This window comes from Aplysia californica, unplaced genomic scaffold (genome assembly GCF_000002075.1).
Source record: "Aplysia californica isolate F4 #8 unplaced genomic scaffold, AplCal3.0 scaffold00036, whole genome shotgun sequence".
Classification (NCBI taxonomy): domain Eukaryota; kingdom Metazoa; phylum Mollusca; class Gastropoda; order Aplysiida; family Aplysiidae; genus Aplysia; species Aplysia californica.
Window position 1 is genome coordinate 917,679 of NW_004797306.1, and position 21,380 is coordinate 939,058.

General features: G+C 38.7%; 1 protein-coding gene across 1 annotated transcript in view; it reads left to right on the plus strand.

Moving 5' to 3' along the window:
- LOC101845754 (E3 ubiquitin-protein ligase RNF170) overlaps positions 1-14,542 on the plus strand; it is a 20,026-nt gene extending 5,484 nt beyond the window's left edge. The window contains exons 2-5 of the mRNA XM_005091820.3: positions 5,117-5,322; positions 6,798-6,871; positions 8,739-8,858; positions 12,833-14,542. Coding sequence (XP_005091877.1) covers positions 5,117-5,322; positions 6,798-6,871; positions 8,739-8,858; positions 12,833-13,108 — 676 coding nt within the window. The 3' untranslated portion in view covers positions 13,109-14,542. The remainder of the gene's footprint in view (positions 1-5,116; positions 5,323-6,797; positions 6,872-8,738; positions 8,859-12,832) is intronic.
- Positions 14,543-21,380: the final 6,838 nt, after the last annotated feature.

Consider the following 21,380-nt stretch of genomic DNA (forward strand, 5'->3'; position numbering starts at 1 on the left):
ATTAAGATTCAAAGGATGATGGACAATCTGAGGAAGGGTGAGAGATGAGTTCATTTAATATCTATCTATTAATCAATCAAAATTAAGAAAAAAAATAAGCCTAGGGTCAAGGCACTGCATTCCTTAAAAATAATCGTCGGTTCTGCTAGGGATAACAATTAAATATGTTTTTTGTGTTTAAAAACAAATTATGCCAATTCTAACATAACAAAGAAAAACTATTACTAACATTATTTCATCAAACAGCTTTCAGTTAAGGCTATTATTTTTAAAAACATACTACTCTGGCAAGTGAATTCTTTTCTGAATTTAGAATAACTAGCTGGGCCCTCTTTCGATGAAAGGAATGATCGGTGCATTAACATCAACTGAAAGTCACTGGCCTATTATATTTACACTCTGCTGGAATGGAGCAATAAATTAATGTGGATTTTGTCCAATAGTTGCACTTGTTGCACCCGGCACCCATGTAGATGAGTCAATTAAAGTCGACCAATAAGTGAGCTCTATTATTAAATAATGACCACCGGCGAAAGTGATTAACTTGCCGCTTAAAATTTTTTAATAATTTTCCTCGTTTTTGTTTGTTGATTTTCAGTTTTCTTTTCTTCCTTCTCATTCACAGCACCTCCCCCTTTTTCCTTTTGTTAATTTGTGTTATCTTTAAACAATCTTAGCAATCCTCGTCGTCTCACACGCACGCGCGCGCACACACACACACACACTCACACCACACACACACACACACACACACACTCACTCACAACACACACAATCACTCACATCACACACACATACACCAAGCAGCTGACAATGAAACCAACCTCACGTTGCCTAGTGACATAGCCTGTCACACGCTATGCAGCAAAGCGGGGCCCTCCACGCCACGCACAAAAACCCAAAGAGCAAGTGCAATATCTTGGTAGTGGAGAATCTTTAGTTTGACCTCGCAAGAGGGATGCCCGCAGCATCATCTGAATATGATTAGAAAAATAGTGATAATTTTGCGTAGGCCTAGCGCGTGGTTTGCACTGGCAGTTTCCAAATTCCTTTCCTTTATAGATCTAGTTTTACTCTATTTGCAGCTCGGCGTCCTATTGAGTCCAGTCTCTTGTAAGTGCTTAATTTCTTGTGCTTACAAAACTTTAAAAGAAATGATCCGGATCAAAACAGTCGATCATTCGCATTGCGTTTTTTAACTTTGATGCTTTCGTATCCAAATTGACGTAGGCATACTCTTAGTCTTCTTCTTCTTCTCAGTTTATGTAGTGTACAGCATCAGAAACAATCTGGGTGGAAGAAGGGTGCTGCACTATCGCAGACAACTGAACCGAACAGTTTTGCAAGTTGCAAAGAAAATAATCGGAGTCGGCAGGCTGCCGTCATGCGTCGTATTGCCTCTATGACCAGTACTTCTATACTCTCTACCATGACTGACAAAGTGGGGAATCCCTCAATGACGTCAAACAAGATGTTACAATAAATATCGGCCAGTGGCGTTTAGTTGTCATTCTCTAGCTATCCGCTTGTGGCCTAGATTCTAGATCTAGATCTATATATATATACACTTATTTTTAAGATGTTATTTTGTAATGTTTTATGACATAGAAATACTAAGACTATCATCTATGATTCATGATAGTGATCACAATTTTGTTTAGATCTAGACTATACTATACATGAATATGAGTTCTTATGACATCTCTAGGCCTAAATAAATCTAGATCTTTTTTTTACATGACATGAAGTAGATCTAAAGTAGATCTATATGGAGCTACAACAAGCTCCTAGCACACCTCAGTTACGTATTTCTGCCATCTATTTTTGTCATCTTCCGGGGTTTCCCCCAAGACTCTTGGGTTTCCCTCGCCAGTAACTGTTGACAAGAATTGTAAAGATTGTTTATAAAAGATATCGCCATTATTTTTTTAAAATGTATTAATTAAATTTGTGTTATCTTTTATAAACAATCTTTACAATTCTTGTCCATAAATTTACCTTCTCCTCAAAGTTGTACACACACACACACACACACACACACACACACACACACACACACACACACACCACACACACAAGTGCGTGCACACACACAAACACACACACGCGCGTGCACACACAGGCACACACACACAAACCCATGCGCACACACCGCCCAAGCTGTCGGCGATGAAACCTAGTGACGAAGCCCAAATCGCACTAAGCGGCACAGCAGGCCCACCACGGTGAGATCTAGTCAACTGGTGAGGTAAACCCTGGGAGACGACAAAAATAGATGGCGTAAATGCATCATCTATATTTAGGCCAGTCACAGATGTGTGCTAGGTGCTCGTTGTAGCTTATTGTGTTTTTTTAAATGGTAAAAGTAAAGTTGTTCCCGCTTCCGATCCGGACATTAGGGATTGTCTTGTTAGTGAGACAACTTCCTGGGCCTTCGGCAAATTGTGGTAGGGTGGCCAGTTCCTTTCCACACCGCCTTTACTTCCCCAACTAGAACTCAGGTACCCATTACTGTTGGGTGGGCAGGAGGGGGCAAAAAAAACATGTATCCAAACCGAGGCTCGAACCCGGACTTTCCGCTTCGGAGACGAGCGCACTAATAAATCCGCCACCATAGTAGAGTTCTCGAATCTCAAACACGAAAGTCAAGAATTCTCGGATATCTCGAACATAATGCTCGGTCCCGTTTCAGTCCCTATGTTTTCTTTGTATTGACTTCACGGAGTTCCCGAACACTCGGAACACGCAACACTCAAATCTCGAACAAATTTACTTCGCATTTTCAACTAAAGATCAGCTTTACGGCCTTTCTGGCCGCGGGTAGGTGTTTCTTTTTGTTACAGCCAAAACGGGGTCCTTGTCTCACCACGAGAGGCTGGAGGTAGGGGGGACAGGGAAGGGGGGTTGGGGAGTGATGATGACTGCACCGCTTGACTGGCTCGCTACGGGTGCAATCATGCTGCGGGATGCGCGCTTTGGATGGCAAGAGGCAAAACTTTCTGTAGGCTAATGAAATGAGAGGAAAGGAATGATGTAGGAGTCGGCTGTGCACACGTGAGATTTTCTGCTTCCCACTTTCATTTGTTTTCTTGCTTTCACACAGTCAGCACATTCATAAAGGGAGGTGACAACATTAAAATTGTTTTAATCTTCTTTTTTACCTCCCTTGATTTTCTCTCTATTTCTTTGCAATTGGGGCTTTCACGGAGATGACGAATTGTGGAAATCTTGAACACTATTTCCAATCCCCAGCGAATTCGAGTCTTACTGTATGTCTGCTCTGCTGGTACTGACAGCATCAACAGTGATACGTGCTAATAGACTGAGATCTTTATAGCCTACTTTATGTGTGACAGCACTGCATTATTAAATTATTGTTGATGGTGATTATCAAATCTAGATTTAGAGGTCTCTGCTAATCGCCATTCTAACTCACATTTGACCCTCTGTTAATTTGTGTTCTGTGCCCTTTTTCACAGACCTCCTGGGTCTTCTAAGTCTAAGTCCTTGCCTTGAAGAACTATGTTAAATAAACAGGTTTTCATCAACTATTATGGATGACTAATTTCAGGGTAAAAGAATAGATGAACAGTAATAGATTCTGAGAGTTTGTGACTGTGAATTTTTATGGCTGGATGTGACAGTGTGATATATTAAGTTCTAATTAAGAGGTTAAGTGCCATTGGTTGAATTCTCCCTGTGGAAATTACATTTCGACTGCAGCTCAATGGCTGTTCAATGGCTGTTTTCGGCATTAACCAGACAGAGGGAAATGGAAAGCTATCAGCTTGATGTGTCAATGGAGCAAATCACATTATTTTATTCTGCTACAGCAGTTTCGAAGATTATCTCATATGTGGCCTATTCAAAATGCTGTCTGAAATGTTTGACACAGGCAACAGAGTTTTTACACACTTTGAAAAATTATTATGCAGTCCAATAAGAACCTTTAAGCAGTGCGAGGTTAATTTGATACAACTTGCATATTTTCATATTAGGTCCATAATATTAATCTCTCCATAATGGTCCATGTATACCTCAAACTCAGCTGTAGGCAGTCATTTTCGTGTCAAGTGAGCTTCAAAACCTGCTCATAGCGGTCACTTTCTAGAAGTTTTCCATCATCAATCTGTCCTCAAACTGAGATTTTTCGTTCATTAGTGCAAAGGAGCAGCTTGGCTTATTGCTGGCTAGGACTAAACGAAACAAACAAGGGGAGGGGGGGCTGGCAGGACCTACTGCAGGGCATACATATTCTTCAAACTCAATAACACGTGAGTGTCAAATGAACTGAGCACACTGCTGCTGCCGACACCTTACTTGACAGCCTATATAATAACACACCATGCAGCTGACTTCGGTAAAAATACTGTCGAATAAAACTATTAAAGGGCAATTTGATGTCTGTCTTTCAGTGACAATCAGTTACCCGTGTCAGGGTTGGGTTTTTTTGTGTGTTTTTTTTTTCTTGTTGGTTTGGGTCAACTACCAAATGGGGGGGAGTTTGAGTCTGCTAGCACAGCATTATTTTTAAAAGTTCTTATGATTGACATCAATTTTGTCAATAGAAGTGAAATTGGAAGATAAAATTAAGATTTCAGAAACGCACAATGGTGGGAACTCAGAGGGGAATGTTTTACTTCTGCACATGTGTTGTTTTTGGTGGTTTACATGTTGACCTATGTGAGAGTTCATTTTCATACTTAATGCAAGTGACCAAACTCAAACCCTTTTCAGTGGGTGGTTGGCAGGTGCTCTGGTGTGGTTTGCTTCTTATTTCCTATGAAACTTCTATCGTCCTTATTTCCCCTTCTTCTTTTTTATGTTTTTTACTCTCTTGTAACACTTCTAATCTTCTGGCGCTCATATGACCTTATATGCAGTTGCGAGCGCAGTCAAACCTCCACTAAAAAACCCTTTTCATAGCAACCACTTGTTTATTTATAACTCACTTTTCTCTTTGATACTGATTGACTGTGACAAACATGTTCGGTTTTCCTGTTGCAAAATGGAGGGTACAGTTTAAAGAAAAGGCCCCATTATTATGTTTTTTTCTAATTGATTTATAAACTTTTTTGTTATAGTTTTGTTTTGATGTTTCATTTCGATGTTCTAGACAAACGCAAGGAACAGAAATCCACCCAGACAGTGTGGATAATGTTGAGACAACCAGAGAGCAACTGCATCAAGCATCCGAGGGTGCTCAGGGACGCAACTCTCAACGTCGAGCCAACCACAGGAATGATGGAGAACTTCAGTGCCCTATTTGTTTAGGATCGGCTGCTTTTGCTGTAGAGACAAACTGTGGCCATGTTTACTGCGGTATGTGTGTGCACTACTTCTCCTCAGCAGATGATGGGTGTTTATGTAATGTATTAGTTTACATTCTGTGTCCTGTGACAATGTTGTATGTTGGCTAATTAGGTTGATGCAGGTAAGAAAATGCTGATGGCAGGGAGCGCATGGAAATGAAATATGTTCTGTTCTCTGTTGCAGTGTCTTGTGTCTTTTTAGGTTTATATTCTTCTCTGCAATATACTTGTTTTTCGACTTGAGTTTAGTTTCAGTTCACAGGTTGTAAAATGGATCTCTGTTGATACTGAAGCGTTATTCATTTTGCGGTTATCGTAGTATTCCAAGAAAGGTCAATCATTTTCCCTCATTCTGTTCTCTAGTCTTTTGCTCTCCTTCCATCTTCCATATGCTGAAGTTTTTCATCATTTTGTTCACTTTGCCGGCATAGCATGATTAGTGAAATGGCTGTGGGCCATCTTGATCTTTCTTGTGCCTCTTTCTGATTCTTGCTAATCATGCCTTACCATATTTTTCCTAGAATCTTTTTAAGACATCTCATGTTGTAGGTATTATACTTTTTCTCATTTCCAGAAGTGTAGTCTTTTATATATGTGAGGCAGCATGGTGAAATCAGGCGCTCGTCAAAATAATGAAATCGTAGAAACATGCATTCTCCTGCCAGTTTTGAAATTTTTATTGAATTTTTATTTTTTGGCTTAACCTCTTTTATGTCCATATAAAAAAATATTGATTAAAGGCACAAAGACTCTTTAGCTATTCAAGTTACTAAACTTTGGCAGCCATTTTCTTGCTGATTTTATCACTGAAACCAGGCGACCTCACTTTCTTCAATCGTAAATATCCTGAGTTCTACTCAAGATAAATGATTTATTTAATTGGAAGCAATGCAAACCAATCAGCTTTCAGATGATACCAATAACTCCACATGCCCAAAAATTGATGAGCGCCTGATTTCACAGCGTCGTGACACATATACTTTCATCTTGGCGCCGTGACACATATACTTTCACCTTGGCCTTATGGTTGAGATTCCTGTTACACAAAACTCTTTTTTGATAGCTTACTCCTTTGTCCATTCATATTATTTAATCCATTCCGGGCAAACATTTGGACCGTAGTTAGTAGACAGTATTTTTTAAAAAATTTTTATACTATGTATGTGCATGAAAAATTATGCAAAGACAACAAAAAACATTGTATGATACTACCCTTCTCTTAAGTGTCCTTTACTAAGAGCTCTTTTCTATGGAATTGCCTTGTCGCAGGTGAATACGTAGAATGATTTTTACTCTTATTTGAAAGAGTGCTTATTGTTTTTCCTATTGTGTAAAATGTAAATAATAATTTTTTTTACACACTATTGTAATTTTGTCAAATGTAAATAATAATTATTTGACAAACTGTGTTGTAATATCAATAACCAGGGGTGGTGATCCCCATGCATTGTGCACTGTGTATAATTTCCCATTCTTATATTTCAGGCCACTGTATGATCACCTATTGGCAACACCAGACCTGGTTGGGTGCTGTCAGGTGTCCTTCATGTCGCACACAGGTTTGTTTGTTTCAGAACAGTGTATATTACTTTCGTAGTTACCCCAATATAGCTTGACATGACCCTGCCTCTGGAAATTCTATGCCGTTACAGTGGACATATTCTAAACTCTCGTATCATCATCAAAAGGTTTCTTCATTTTGCATTGGTGATATCGAACTCTGTAATAAAAAGAGTCAACTGGTATAGCAAATTGTCTCGATATTATGATGTCTTGCTATCTCCAAAACCCAACGGAGATAGCAACTGAATACCTTTTTGAGAATAACATATGTGAGGCATCATGATGAAATCAGGCGCTAGTCAAAATAATGAAATTGAAGATATTTGCATTTTTCTGCCGGCTTGGCAATTTTATTCTCATTTTTGTCTTTTCGCTTAACACCTTTTATGACTTGTGTTCGTTCTTTTCTTGAAGCGCTGATAAGTTGTCGTTTTCTTATTATTATAGAAGTTTCTAATTGTGACTCAAGTTATTCCAGTATATCGACAGGAGTTGTCTCGAAAATTATTCTACGTACTCGGTATTTCAGTAGTTTTCATTATAAATGGATCCCACTGTGCACATATCACAATCATGGGGAGTCAAGTAAGATTATAAAGAAACCCTCTCCTTACACATGACGCGACGTCCAATAGCACACAACCGTTGCCTGCGATCGGTCCATGTAGCGATTGAGGGTCTCGTCACTTGCAACAGACTGGGAGTATGACAGGTTTAGAGCATCACCATTGGTCAAAATACCTAGCCAAGTAGTACCGGTCGTCATGCCGTGTGTGGTGTGGTGTGGTGTGTGTGTGTGGGTGTGTGTATGGGTGTGTGTGTGTAGGATTTTCATCTTCAATTCCACCCAATGCAAGTTTTGTGAATCTGATTTTATTTTGTTTTTTTAACGGACAGCAGGAGGAGGAGGAGGAGGATGGAGGAGGAGGACTTACACAGGATTGGCCATGTACGGAATAAAAAATGTCAGTGGCTCTTACAACTGATGGACTCTTGTCCATCTTGACATTAAGATTTGCCACAGTCTTTCTTCTGTGAATTGCCAGTCACTCGAGGGCTTACCCAGTCACGTGCATCTAAACGTCGCGTCGTGCATCAGGAGATAGTTTTGTCACTTTTGTTGCATGTGACTAAAAATTTTCGTGCGATGTAGTCGCACAGAAAGATACACACCCTGCGACTCATCACTAGCAACTGTCGTCGTGCATAAGAAGACAGGCTAAGTGCCAACATGGGGTCTAAAGAACAAAAGAGAGTTGACTGAAAAGGGCACAGGCATTTTCTCTAATGAAATAAATATCTGATAAGATTTGTAGCCTTACCCCACCTCTCTTTCTTTTTTTTTCCAGTCCTAATCCTGTTCTTTGTATTTTGCCCAGTGAACAAATCTCTGTTTGCTTTTAAGAGTATTTCAATAAAACATCTACTAGCTCCCCCCTCCCCCCCCCCCTCTCCCACCTTCCCCCGTTTTTCCTTTTTCTCTTTTTTCTTTACCTACCAGCCACTTTATGACCTTGTAATTTTTCTCCTGGTTTTGATTTATGTTCACCATTTCCTGCAGATCCAGACAGTTCCTTCAAAGTTCAGTTGTTTGGGGGTTTGTTTTTTTTCCTGCTATTATTTTTCTTCCTTTTTTGGGGGGGAACCCCTTATAACCATGTTTGTTCATGTTATGTGTCTAGTGGGTCTTTGAGATACGGTCTCAGTTTAGAAATAACACTTGTCAAGCTGTTATACTTCTGAAGCATTCTACGGTTTCCATTTTCATAAGTCACATCCAGCAGAATTGTGAAAGTTCAGCAGCTTCTGCAGTGGTGACTGCATCAAAATTAAAGGAGTCAGTGGTGTGTTGTGTCTCTTCAGGTGTCACTGCTTTTGCTGAACTTCACGGCAGAAGAGCATGCGTCAGAGAGTGATGAAAGGCGCGATGTGATTGAAAAGATTAATGCATACAATCGGAGATTTTCTGGAGAACCAAGATCGGTGAGTTACTTATATATCCCTGAACCCTTTGCTGGTCTCTCTACTTCATCTTGAATGCAAAGAAAGTTAAAAGCAAAAAACATGATGCTAAGAATTCCTCAATGTACTCTATCACAAAGATTATTTGTGTGAACCTGTCTTATTATGATGATGGAAAAATCAGTGACTCTGTATGTCTTTGTATGTCGTATTAGTTCAGCTGCTTCATGGCATCCCTGGGTTGTCTACAGTCATTACAAACATCTTCCTTGTTATCTATAATAAAACTATGTTTGGCGGTGGTTGGCGGGTTCTCTGGTGTGGTTTGCTTCTTCTTTCCTATGAAACATCTATCGTCCTTATGTCCCCTTCTTCTTTTTATGTTTGTTACTCTCTTGTAACACCTCTAATCTGCTGGCGCTCATATGACCTTATGCAGTTGCGAGCACCGTAAAACCTCTACTAAAACTAAAACAAAACTATGTTTATTGCTCGATCATTCATTTCTACTGTTTGTTGTTTGTTTTATGCCAAGAAGTTGCACAAGGGCTGAGTTATTGGGAAGTGTGTGATGCTGAAAACTTGGATGACAAAACTGGTTGCGTACAAAGGAGAAATAGCCTTCTGTGTACTAAAAGTAAAGAAGGTATTATTTTCCTACTTTGTAGAATGCAGGAGCTTTTACAGGACATGAGGATGGGAAGCACTTCTGTATCAAGCGACCACCTTAATTAACACACACAATAAAGAAGAGGCCTAACCCTAACCCAAGCCCAAACCCCTCGTGGTCCAGAGGTATAGGTCTCTGCCTCTCAATCAATAGGTCACGGGTATCAAGGAGTGTTGGCCTACGTATACATCCAGGCAAGTCAAAAGTAGTGAAGCTAGAAAAAGTTTCAAGCTCTGCTGTGACATTGGAAGACACTCCCCTGGAAGAAGTGGACTCCTTTACCTACCTTGGAAGTGTCATCGATGGTAAAGGTGGAACCGAGGCAGACGTTAAAGCAAGAACCGCCAAGGCAAGGTCAGCCTTCAAGCAATTATCAAAAGTCTGGAAAGCAACCAACATCTCGCTGCTCACCAAGATTTGACTCTTTAACTCCAACGTCAAGTCTGTGCTCCTCTACGGCTGCGAAACTTGGAAGACAACGAAAACAGTACTGAATATAGTCCAGACTTTCATCAACAGATGTATGAGGAGTATTCTAAAAATTAAGTGGCAGGATAGAATAAGAAATGAAGAACTGTGGGAAAGGACAGGACAAAAGGATATAGAAGTAGAAATAGGACTAAGAAAGCGGCGATGGATGGGACACACCTTAAGAAAGCCCAGCGGAAACATCACAAGACAGTCACTGTAGTGGAACCCACAAGGAGCACGAGGCAGGGGTAGGCCACAGGAAACATGGAGGAGATGAGTGGAAAGGGACATGAGAGAAATGAAGCTCACTTGGAACGAATTGGAAGGATGGCTCAGGACAGAGATAAATGGAAGGAGCTTGTATGTGGCCTATACCCTGCCAGGGGTGAAAGGCATTGATGATGATGAATACGGGTTGTGACAGAAAATTTTCTTCTCTAAAATTTTCTACTGTCACATCTTTTCCTACTCTCTAACAATGTTCTGTCGTCTGCTTTCGTCTCCACTTTCTGCCCCCACCCCCTCACCTACTTTGCCCCTCCCCTGGGCTCCTGACTCTTTCTGCAGCCCTTCTACTGCTGCTCCTTAGCTTTTTCTTACTACTGTCTTTTAGCCGGACCCCTGATCTTATGGTAGGTAAGATCTAACATCTAGACTTCTCGGATAAGGGCAAAATATCTCGGAGGTCCCTTGTGCAATTTGTGCACGTTAAAGGTCCCTTGGTTGTTCAAAATAGATAAGAGTAGGCTTTGGCCGCCACCTGGTCAAAATTCAAAATTTCCTACCAACTGAAAATGTTTAGTGTGTCCTGTGCGCTCACATGATCTTTTGCTATTGCGAGCCCTGTAAAACACTTGCAAAAAAAAAACAACCTCCCCAGGCCCAAACCCAGACTCGCAGCCAAACCCAAACCCAAATCCTAACCTCAACACTAACTTTAATCCTCTACCTATTTCATAATGGTCGCTCCCTGAGGATGCGCACTACCATTACTTCCCCTTCTCTCAAATATTGTATTGATCACTTCCCTTGTATTTTGATAGCTTTAGCCAAGACTAACAGCTGGTTGGGCTTTATTTTTTTGTTTGCGTTTTCTTTGCTTACTACCGTCACAGACCTTTCTCAGAAGTGGTTTGAGGGTGCTACTGGTAGATTTTTCTTCCTTTCTTTCACTCTGTTGTTTTTGGTCTTACTTTTTTTTCCCCTTGCATTACCATAATTGTGCCGATGTGCCTTTCTTTACTCTACCTCAAACTGACTTACTCCAGCAGGACAACTCTTAATGGTACGTTCATGTTGCATCTCAAACATAACAAGGACCAATCAGAGATCTTCTTTCCAAGATATCACCAATACAGATCATTTCTTAACTACATGTGGATGCCTTTTGGGGAGATTTGGGGAAAAGGGGTGGGGGGGAGGGAAGGGGAGAGAATATTTGTATTTTGAGTTATGAAGAGTGTTGGAAAGTGGAAAAATAGTTACACACTGGTGTATGTTGCATGTTGCTTCGTCTGGCTGTCTTGATAGATCACAGTGATATCATGAGAGGTAACTTTTGAGATTTTCTTAAATTTTCCCTTTTGTCCACCATTTATAACTGTGCTGCTGACAAAATTTTGCTATGTATTGAGAAGAAATGATCTTACCTTTGTATAAGTACTTGTAGGAAAAAGATATCTCTTTTTCACAAAAGTGTTGACTTTTGGGCAAAACATTTTTTAAGGCATCATGCCTTTTTTGCAGGAGTTTATTGTAACATAAGAGAATGTTTTCACAGAATTTAAAGACAACTTCAGAGGCTTAAAAAATACTAGTCCTTTGATTAGTATCTGGAGAAAAAAGACTTCTGCGCAAAAAAACAGTAGATCTAGTACCTCCTTAGATTTTACACATCCTTCACAGTAGGCTACTGATATAAGGGTTTCTGTGAGTGATTGTAAAGTAGTTGCATTTCTTTCACTCTTTGAAATTGTTATTTTAAAATTTTGGTAAAATTTATATTTTCATAAATTTTGTGCTCCATTGACATTGACAATTTAGTCGGTTGAGGCTCTAAAGAGCCTGTTTGACTATCTGGTAATGAATGACTATGCATGGGGTGCAGGCTAGACAAATCAGTTTTGGCGAGTGGGGTTGTAGATAGTCGTGAGATCTTTCCAGTATTCGTCAAGACGTCTGGTTAAATGTGTCCATGTATTGATCTTGGTGTGTTGAGTAGTGAAATGGCACATTTCGTATCATATTCAATTGAGCTACTATTTAGAAAACTGAAAGTTACCCAAAAGTTTCGAGTGCTTTCATTTTTTTTTCGTCTCGGCTGGCGGCCCGAATTTGGGAAGCAGGATCAAGTACTCAATCTTCAAAATGATGTAGCTTGTGTTTTGAACTTTAGAAGAACATTTGCAAAAGCAAAGTCTCGACATTGATTTATGAAGACTTTTTATGACACCTTGCCCATAAAATTGTGCTTTGATCTTACGATTCATGGGTTGTTGGCAGGTGTTCTGGTGTTGTTTGCTCTTTCTTTCTCCTATGAAACATCTATCGTCCTTATCTCTCCTCTTTCTTTTTTTATCTTTGTTATTCTCTTGTAACAGCTCTAATCTTTAGCACTTGTATGACCTTGTTGTGTTGCAAGTGCCTTAAAACTCCTACAAGAACTAAAAAAACAATCCCAAGAATGCATGGTATTATTATTACAAGGTTTCACTGTACATCCACATAAACTTCATTATTCCTCATCTTCTTCCAAGAGTTAGAATGAGTATATTGGTGAAACATTGTTGCAACTTCTATAAACTCAAATCCTTTTATTTTAACATTTCTTTTTTGTTTTTTTTTTGGTTCACAGATTCGAGAATACTTACAAGATCTTCCTACTTTGCTACGTCATGCATTTCACGAGTTCTTCAGTGTAGGAGGTCTCATGTGGATGTTCAGACTCCGGATCGTCATTTTGGTCTTCGGTGCACTGCTATATTTGATTTCGCCTCTTGATATTCTCCCAGAAGCTGCTTTTGGCATCATAGGGTTCTTGGATGATTTTTTCATTATTCTTTTGCTGGCCGTGTACATCAGTATATTTTATCGTCAAATTGTTGCTGCCAGAGGCGGAGCAGCAGAATGAATGGAATGAATATAATTTAGTAGTAAGAGCTCCCTAACCCTTTTCTCAACCAGGTGATGACTTTTAAAATGGTGTTTTCCAGCAACAGTAGGCCACGGCATAATTCACGAGTTTGGCATACTTAGATTCAACCTCTCATTGTGAATGAAGTAACTGCAAACATAGATCATGCTAATTTATTTTTTTTACCAAAGTGTAAGAGATTAGAGCCCCTTATGTCTTTGATGTTATATGAGTTTTCCGATTTGGTACAGTAAGTCCTTTGTTGTAGACAGATAAGATTGTGCAGCATTTCTATCATGTTTTCATATTCTGCGACAGTATGGGGTTTAGTTAAAACATATGCTAAAGAAGAGAAAGTGTTTGTTGAAAGAGGTGTGAGGCTTGAATAGAACTAAGAATGAATGTGACTGTATTGCAAGGTGTGTTTGTCAGAAAACCAGTCCTCCCTGAAGTAGGATGTGCCATAAGGTAAGAGTTATAGGTTTGATAGGCTTGATGTGCTTGATGTGTATGAAATATGTTTTTAAAAAAATAGTTTTGTCCATTTTCTTCCATTATTGTATTGAACCTGTCAGTCTGGAAGTTATGGATGGTTGGATGATACCCAAGATAGGCCTTACTTTTTACTCATGGCCTGTCTGTCTGTCTGTTTTGCTTGTTTTAGAGCATGCAATGGCTGACGCTGTGTACATGGACTTCTCTTTTCTCAAACCTAGTCTCTAGCACTCTTTAACAACCTGATTGTGTTGATATAGGCATCTTAACCTATACCATTTTTGTCTATAGCACATAATATTCTGTTCTGTAGTTTCCTTTTTCATTTATCTTTTGCAAGATATTCTGATAGCAGTTTTCACCATGTCCCAGGACTGTGACGTTAAATGAGGGCTCTGTAGTTTACTGTACAATTTGTGCTGCTGTAAATCTTAATAATTACGGGAGTCTGTCAAGTGCCCCATGAGGTCAAGATACGTTCTATTTATTCTGCTTCATTTTTGCCGCCCATTACCAAAGTTGCAATACTTCCTGAATTATGTGTATTTATTGTGTGGTAGTTTGAGCAAAATGTGAATGTAATTGTTTGTGAAATGGAAATTTCGTATGTATGTGCTCTTTATGGGTTTTGGAAAAGTTCAAAGGTCTCTTTGGTATTTGTTCCTGTTTCTTCTTTTTTGACAGGCCGTAGTATGAACCATGGACAAACTATGGTCTGCGGGCCAAATCTAGATGGCAAGCAATTTGTCTGGCCCTCAAGTTGACTCAGTAAATAGTCATGAATATGGTAGGCTATGAATTAATTGATAAAAAACAAAACTGCTCATCTTGAAAATCAAAAATCATAGTTTCCAGCCCAGCTGTCAGCAATGGATCTTATATAATTTATCTCATGAAATGTCCTTGAGTGGCGTATGTTATTGTGTCAGTTTTCGTCCCATTTTTCAAAGCTTGGGTATTTTGACCAATTTCAAGCAATGTTCTCCTGCTTTAGCCCACGAGATATTAAGAATCACTTAAACCTGTTGATAGAGTTGGGAAAACGAACCTATGATCTTACGATTTTGAGTCCCAATGCTTTATATCCCCTTTGTGCAAGGGGCATTAAATCTATACAGCTTTTCACATTTCCTAATCTCTTTGTGGCCTCCCCTTATGTCAAGCTCTATGTGCTATCCAGAACAAAGTGTTCTGTAAGGTTTTCTGAGGGGAGTTAAAATGTTTACTGTTGTTTGTATGTTTTGAAAGAAAAACTGTGCATTACACCTATATTTATATTATCTCGTAGGCCTACGGACTATTGCAACTCACTCCTTATAAAGATAACAATAGAACTAATGAATAAACTGCAAAGACTCCAGAACCAAGGTGCGAGAGTTGTTCTCAAAAGGCTTATACAAAAACACGCAACACTTGTTTTTACAGTAATATTGGCTCCCTATTAAAGCCTGTATTTATTTCAAATGGACAGTAAACTGTTGTAAGTGTTTAAACGATCTGGCACCACAATATCTTTCTAATTATTTTTTGTATGAGTATATTCCGTCTCAAAATTTACGATCCATTAATAAAAGATAACTCACGACTGTGCTTTCTAAAACAAACAAAAATAGAGATACAGCTGTTTCAACAGTTGCGTCCTCAGTGTGGAATTCCCTCCCACGAAATTTAATAGAGGTGCTTACCTTGACTGCATTTAAATCCTGTATAAAAACACACTTATTTAAATCTCATTTTACTGACTAGTTTTATTGTTTTTCCGACAGCAAGTGTAGTCAGTAGCCATGGTGATTGCCTTGGTGTATGTTTACTTCATTAGATTACGAGTGTATATTTTGCATTTAAAAGAATTGTTGCACACTCAATTGGCCAATATACATGAAATGTTGATTTGAATCTATTTTATTGTGAAGCACCTAGAGCCATCAGGGAGTGGGCGTTATAAATAGAAGTGATCTTTATTGTTATTATTTATTATTATATTTTATGGGTGCCCACTAAATTGTTTATACTTTTATCAGTATGTATGACATTGTGGTGAAATCGGTCTCTTGTGAAAATAATGAAATCAAAGTAAATGACATTTCTCCACCTGTTGGTAAATTTTTAAAGAATTTTTTATTTTGGGCTCAATGGGAGCATTACACTTGCGAACCTTATTTTTCAAAACCTCACAACTGCGAACCTATTCAATTTTGAGCAGATTTAAACATTGCACTTGGAAACCTATAGTGGCTGAACAAAAATTAAAGCATTGTATGTATGAACCTAACGATTTATAATCGAGTTGTACTCGTACTCGTAACGCTATGGTTGATGAGGATGGCTGTTCACTTCTTCAATCATAATGCATTCCCCCTCTGTGTTTACAGGCTTCAGACTATCTGATAGTGGTATGAGGCCGCATTAGGAATGTTTTGTCTCTAATTTTATTGTTCACAGTACTGGTTAAAACAATGTACACTACTTACATGATATGATAGACTCTTCTTATTCCAGAGCTATTTAAAAGCATACTTTCTTCAGGAACTTGTCTTTTTCAAGAAAAATTAGCAAAGCCACGTCTGCGGAGGCTGTTCACCCTGGAAGCGACCTCGTTGAATCCGAGCTTGCTGATTTAAGTGTTTGTTGAATCGGGGTTATTATTATTGATTTTAAAGAAGAAAAAAACTGGGGAATTCATCTCCTTTCGTTGAATCCGAGCTCGTTGAATCCGAGTTCCACTGTACATGTATCAATGACTACGTATACCCAGAAATTGAAGAGAACCTGATTCCACCATGTTGCGACACATATATATTTTTTGGGCGCCCACTTGGTTGTTTTTAGTTTGGTCAATATTGTTTATTCTTTGCATTCAAGTTGATGCTGATAACTCTTTGCTGTGGTTGTGAACAATAGGCCTGTAAGGCTGAGCTCAGTGATTGCTGGTCCCACCCACCCCCTCGACTCACTCACCCAGTTTTGACTCCCAATCTGTCACTTCTTGCCTTTTCTCTGTTCTGTAATCTGGCAGTAATAGAGATCTTTGTCTGAGCCACTCTGGTTTGAACCCCTGTTCAGTTCTTCTGAAAGTTTATGTTAATTAGATATCCTCAAGTGAATTGAGCGGAATGTGTTTATATTCTTTGTGTAAGTGTACATACTGCAATAATTTGATAGTGCCTTCTCTTGAAAGATAGACAACTTGAAGACTGTATAGTGAACAATTGAATAGTGTCTGTTGTTGCAAGTTTTGCCAAACTTTAGGTAATCAGTTCTTGCCTATGTCTCAGTTTCAACTACTTCTGTTCCTTTCTTGCCTTTTCATGAACAAGGGTTTTGTTAGTTCGTGTGGAATGTGAGTGCTTGGTTGGAGGGCGCCTTTGGTAGATCCTACTTCTTTACTTTCCCTCTGTTGTTTCTGTCTGTCTGTCGTCTTACTTTTTCCCAGCACTAAATGACCATTATTGTGTTGGTGGGTTTCTCTTTACTCAAAGACAGTTGGAATGTTCTGTTCATGTATGTAAATATGCAACATAACCAGCTGGACTGTGGGTGGTTTGCAGATGTTCTGTGTGGTTTGTTCCTTTTTTTTCCTATCAAATATCTATCGTCCTTATCTCTCCTCATCCTTTTCTTTGTATCTTACTCTCTAGTAAAGCATCTCATCTTTGGCACTTATGTGACCAAATTGTACTGCAATTGCTGTAAAAATTGTACTAGAAATAGAACTAAACCAACTTAATTCCTCACTGTGAGTGTGAGGAACATTTTGTGAAAGGGTTTTTAGATTAACTGTTGAATGAAAGGGCTAAAGCTTTCAAATTGCTGCATTGAAATATCAATGACGACAATGATTAAGATGGTAAACAAATTTGAGTGTGCTCATATTTTGTATGTGTAAACTCCTGTAGACCTTCAAGACTATCACATGGTTTGTTTTTGTAGTGTAATGTATGTGTCTGTGCACATGTGATTATTTTTTGTACGTTTTGTTATAACCCCCCCCCCCCCCCCCCCCCCCACCAAAGAAAAAAAAATATGTGGGATCAGGAATTAAGATTTTTTTTTGCTGTTTAGGGAGACTGACTTTCTAACTCTCAAACTTTCAAACTTGTTTTTAATATCACCTGTTTCACTCGCACTCCACTTTAAGAACCTCATCTTATTTTTACAGGCAAAATGAAAAATTAATTTTTTTCCTATATTGTTGTGGGCATGGTTTTATGTAGCAAGGCAGAAAGTTGTATGGATTTCAGTCAGAATTCTTAACTACTGAAGATATTCATTATTCATCCGCATGAAATCATAGTTTCCCATTAGTCAGAGGTTTATCTTTTGTTGGGAAATTTGTCATGGTCACAAAAGTATCTATAATATGTTGTAGCAGTGAGGTTCCTCACAGTCACACATACATAAGAGACCCAGTTTAGTTCCGGATTGGGGGTGAATTTTTATCGAGTATCTCTATCTTTGTGCTTGGATCCTGTATCCCTCTCAGCCCTGGTTGGCCCTGACAGGCAGGGTCAGAAGCCTGCCTTGAAGATAATCTAACTTGTGTCGATGTGTGTGTAAAACACCTACATGTACCTACATTTTTTCACTGTCACAATTTCAAAACAAGTTGAACATGTTAACTTTGTGTTACTATTTTACAAGTTACGTAACTTGCTTCAAAACCAGTGATTTGATTCTTGCTTCAGTTTTCTGCTGTTTCATTTGTTGAGCAAGTAGGACTTTCATTTATACATATCTGATCCAGGAATGTTTCTTCCTGAGTTTTTCAGAAGGAGACTTGTTTTACGAGCTATACCATAAACTCGGAATCAGTTTGATATTCTTCAATAAGGCTGTCTTTGCCCAGTTTATCTTATACTTATATACCACAATCTTCGCACCGTTCTCATTGTTTGATGGTTCGCTTTTTGCTGCTAAATTTAATTTAGCTAAATAACATTTTTGTTTACTAGAAATTTAAATATCTGATCACAGAGAAATCATTTAAAATAGGTCACACTAAGAACAGGATGGTGCCCCCCCCCCCCCCCCCCCAAAAAAAAATGTGGGGATAGAAAGTCATTAGCATAACCAGCATAGGAGACCACTGTGAAAGTGAAATATTATTTCTGAACGACTTTCCTTTCATGTTGTGGATATACAATGTAGTTGCCTTTTCTTTAAAAAATAGGTTGATTATAAGTACTGTTTGTTTTTCTTTACAGAAGAATATTATGCCATGGTGCCACAAAAGAGATTTTGGGGCTTTCTGTTAATGCAGTTCACAAAAGGCAGCAATTGTTTTATTTTAGAGAAGAGTAACATTGAAATCGGAGCCTGCAATATGAAAAGAGATACATATTTCATGGCTTCCTGAAATAGGAAGTAAGTCAGATTCCCAATCTTATAAATTACCTTTGCTTCGAAAACAAAAATCAATCTTGGCTACACACAACTCGACTGCTCAGTATGAGACTGTCATACGTCACTTTTCAAAATGGCGTGTGGCAGAGTCTGACACTATGCTATCAAGTGTGTTATTATCCCGTTTTTTTCTTTTTTTGTTACCACCCTTCTCACCATGAAGTTACGGCCTTTTAACATCACGCATAAATTATTCTTAGAATATCAGAAGATACAATGTTGTTAATTTTTCATTGTTTAGTTTTTGTTGCATGTCGTTGAAGGGTGCTTACTCTTTTTCTCTCCCTCTGTTCTTTCTGTTAATAACTGTTATTGTATCGATATGCTTCTGTAGACTCAAAAGAATGTACCGTGTTTATGCTGTCATATTTTTGTTTGGCAATTGTTGTTGATGACAGTGATTGTGGAGCTGAATGGTTGCTTGTTTAGATAATAATGATAATTGATAATTACAATTGTATTCATATATAGCACATAGCCTTGCTCTACAACATGCTCTATGGGCTTTACAACTATCTGGAACACTCAGAAACATTCTTGGCTTCCCTGGAATCAAACAATGCAAGTTGGGAATCGCATACACTAAAACACTATCAAACTGACAAGATCTTTTGCTGTCTATTGTGGGGTACCCATTCCCATCTGGGTGAAGTGAGGAAAATGTGTGTAAAGTGTCTTTCCCAAGAACACAAGATCGGGCGGCTGACAGATTCACACCCTTGAACTTACAGTTACAGCACAGTCGGAGAGCCTAACCTCTAGACCACCGTCATCTTTGATAACTTTTCTCTTGAGCTGAGATGCTTTAATTCTTCTGTTGTCAAATAAGGTGACTGGATGTCATCACTGGCACAGCAGGTCATCTTTTTATTCCTCTTGGTCATTCCAGTCTGTCATGCTTTTATTGTCCTTGCACTAAATGGCTGCTTTCTTTTGGATGTGATTTTCTTTACTCATCCTCTAAACTTGTTGTTGTTAATTGTTTTGGTAATTACATTTTGCTGTTATTATCTGAGTCGTTGATAGCTTGAGAGTGCTGTGTGAGATGTGTGTTATTATAAAATTGTAGAAAGTTTCCTTGGAGTTGCAGGTTGTAGAGTTCTTATTTCTTTACTTCTTGAAGTGTGACAATCTTTGAATAAATGAATGAGTAATTTGACCCCTGTGCAGCATAGAACCATAGCTGTTAAATTATTTGAGCCCCTTCCTTTGTTTGCATATATGGTGTTGCTGAGAGATGCACGCTGAGAAGAATGTTGTTACTCTACCACTATGTTATGATGTTATGTTAATATTATATAATAAATTATTGCCTTACAGTTTCCAGAATTGTGGTTTGCTTTTTGCTTTTTTTCACATTGATAAAGTCTTTTTCATGGAAGTGAAGTTTTTTTTTATTACAGTTCTTTTTTTCTGTAATCAAATTTTAAAAAGATGAATAGGATAAATACTTGGGATTCAATTTCAGGTTAAAATTGGAGGAGGAAAATGTAATCATAATAGTATAGGTAGCTGGATAAAAGTATCAAGAATAATGGTAATTACGGAGGGAGGGATTGGATAGCATCACTGGTAGTTCATACCACTTTTTCTTTCCCTCTGTTTGTTCTTCTTAATTTTTCCATAGAAACCATTACGAGAAGAAGACAAAATGTGCAAAAGTGGAAAGTAAGAAGTTGAAAAAGTCAAATGAGAAACTTAAATAAATTTGTATTTTTGATTAGAGATATACAAGGTTTTAACCGAATGAATGTTTGACAGGGAATGATAAAAATTAGATGGGAAATTAAAGATTATTTAAAAGTACCCTGATGAAACGAGTTCTAAGACTTGTAAATATAAGAGTATAAATTTTCTCTCTCTTTGCTGCGCGATAAAATCGTGCGTGCATAGGAAGGGCCTATATATGTGTGTGTGTATAAAATTACAATTTACAGTCAGAAGTCTGTAGCCATTTAACATGTAATACATGCGCACACACACACACACACACACACACACACACACACACACACATACACACACACACACACACACACACACACACGGCGCGCGCGCGCGCGCACTCACACACAAATGTGCTTGTCATTTGTGTGGACTCCAGGGCCACGAAGGTAAAAGGTTCACCCGGAGATCGTTTGTTTGTTTGTTTGTTTAGTATAGGGTTTTACGGCGCTCGCAACTGCATAAGGTCATATGAGCGCGCGGGACACACCTAATACTTTTTCGTTGGTAGGAAATTTTGAATTTTGCCCGGGTGGCGGCCGAAGCCTACTCTTATCGATTTTAGACCACCAAGGGATCTTTAACGTGCGCAACTTGCACACGGGCCCTCCGAGATTTTTCGCCCTTGTCCGAGAAGGCTAGGTGT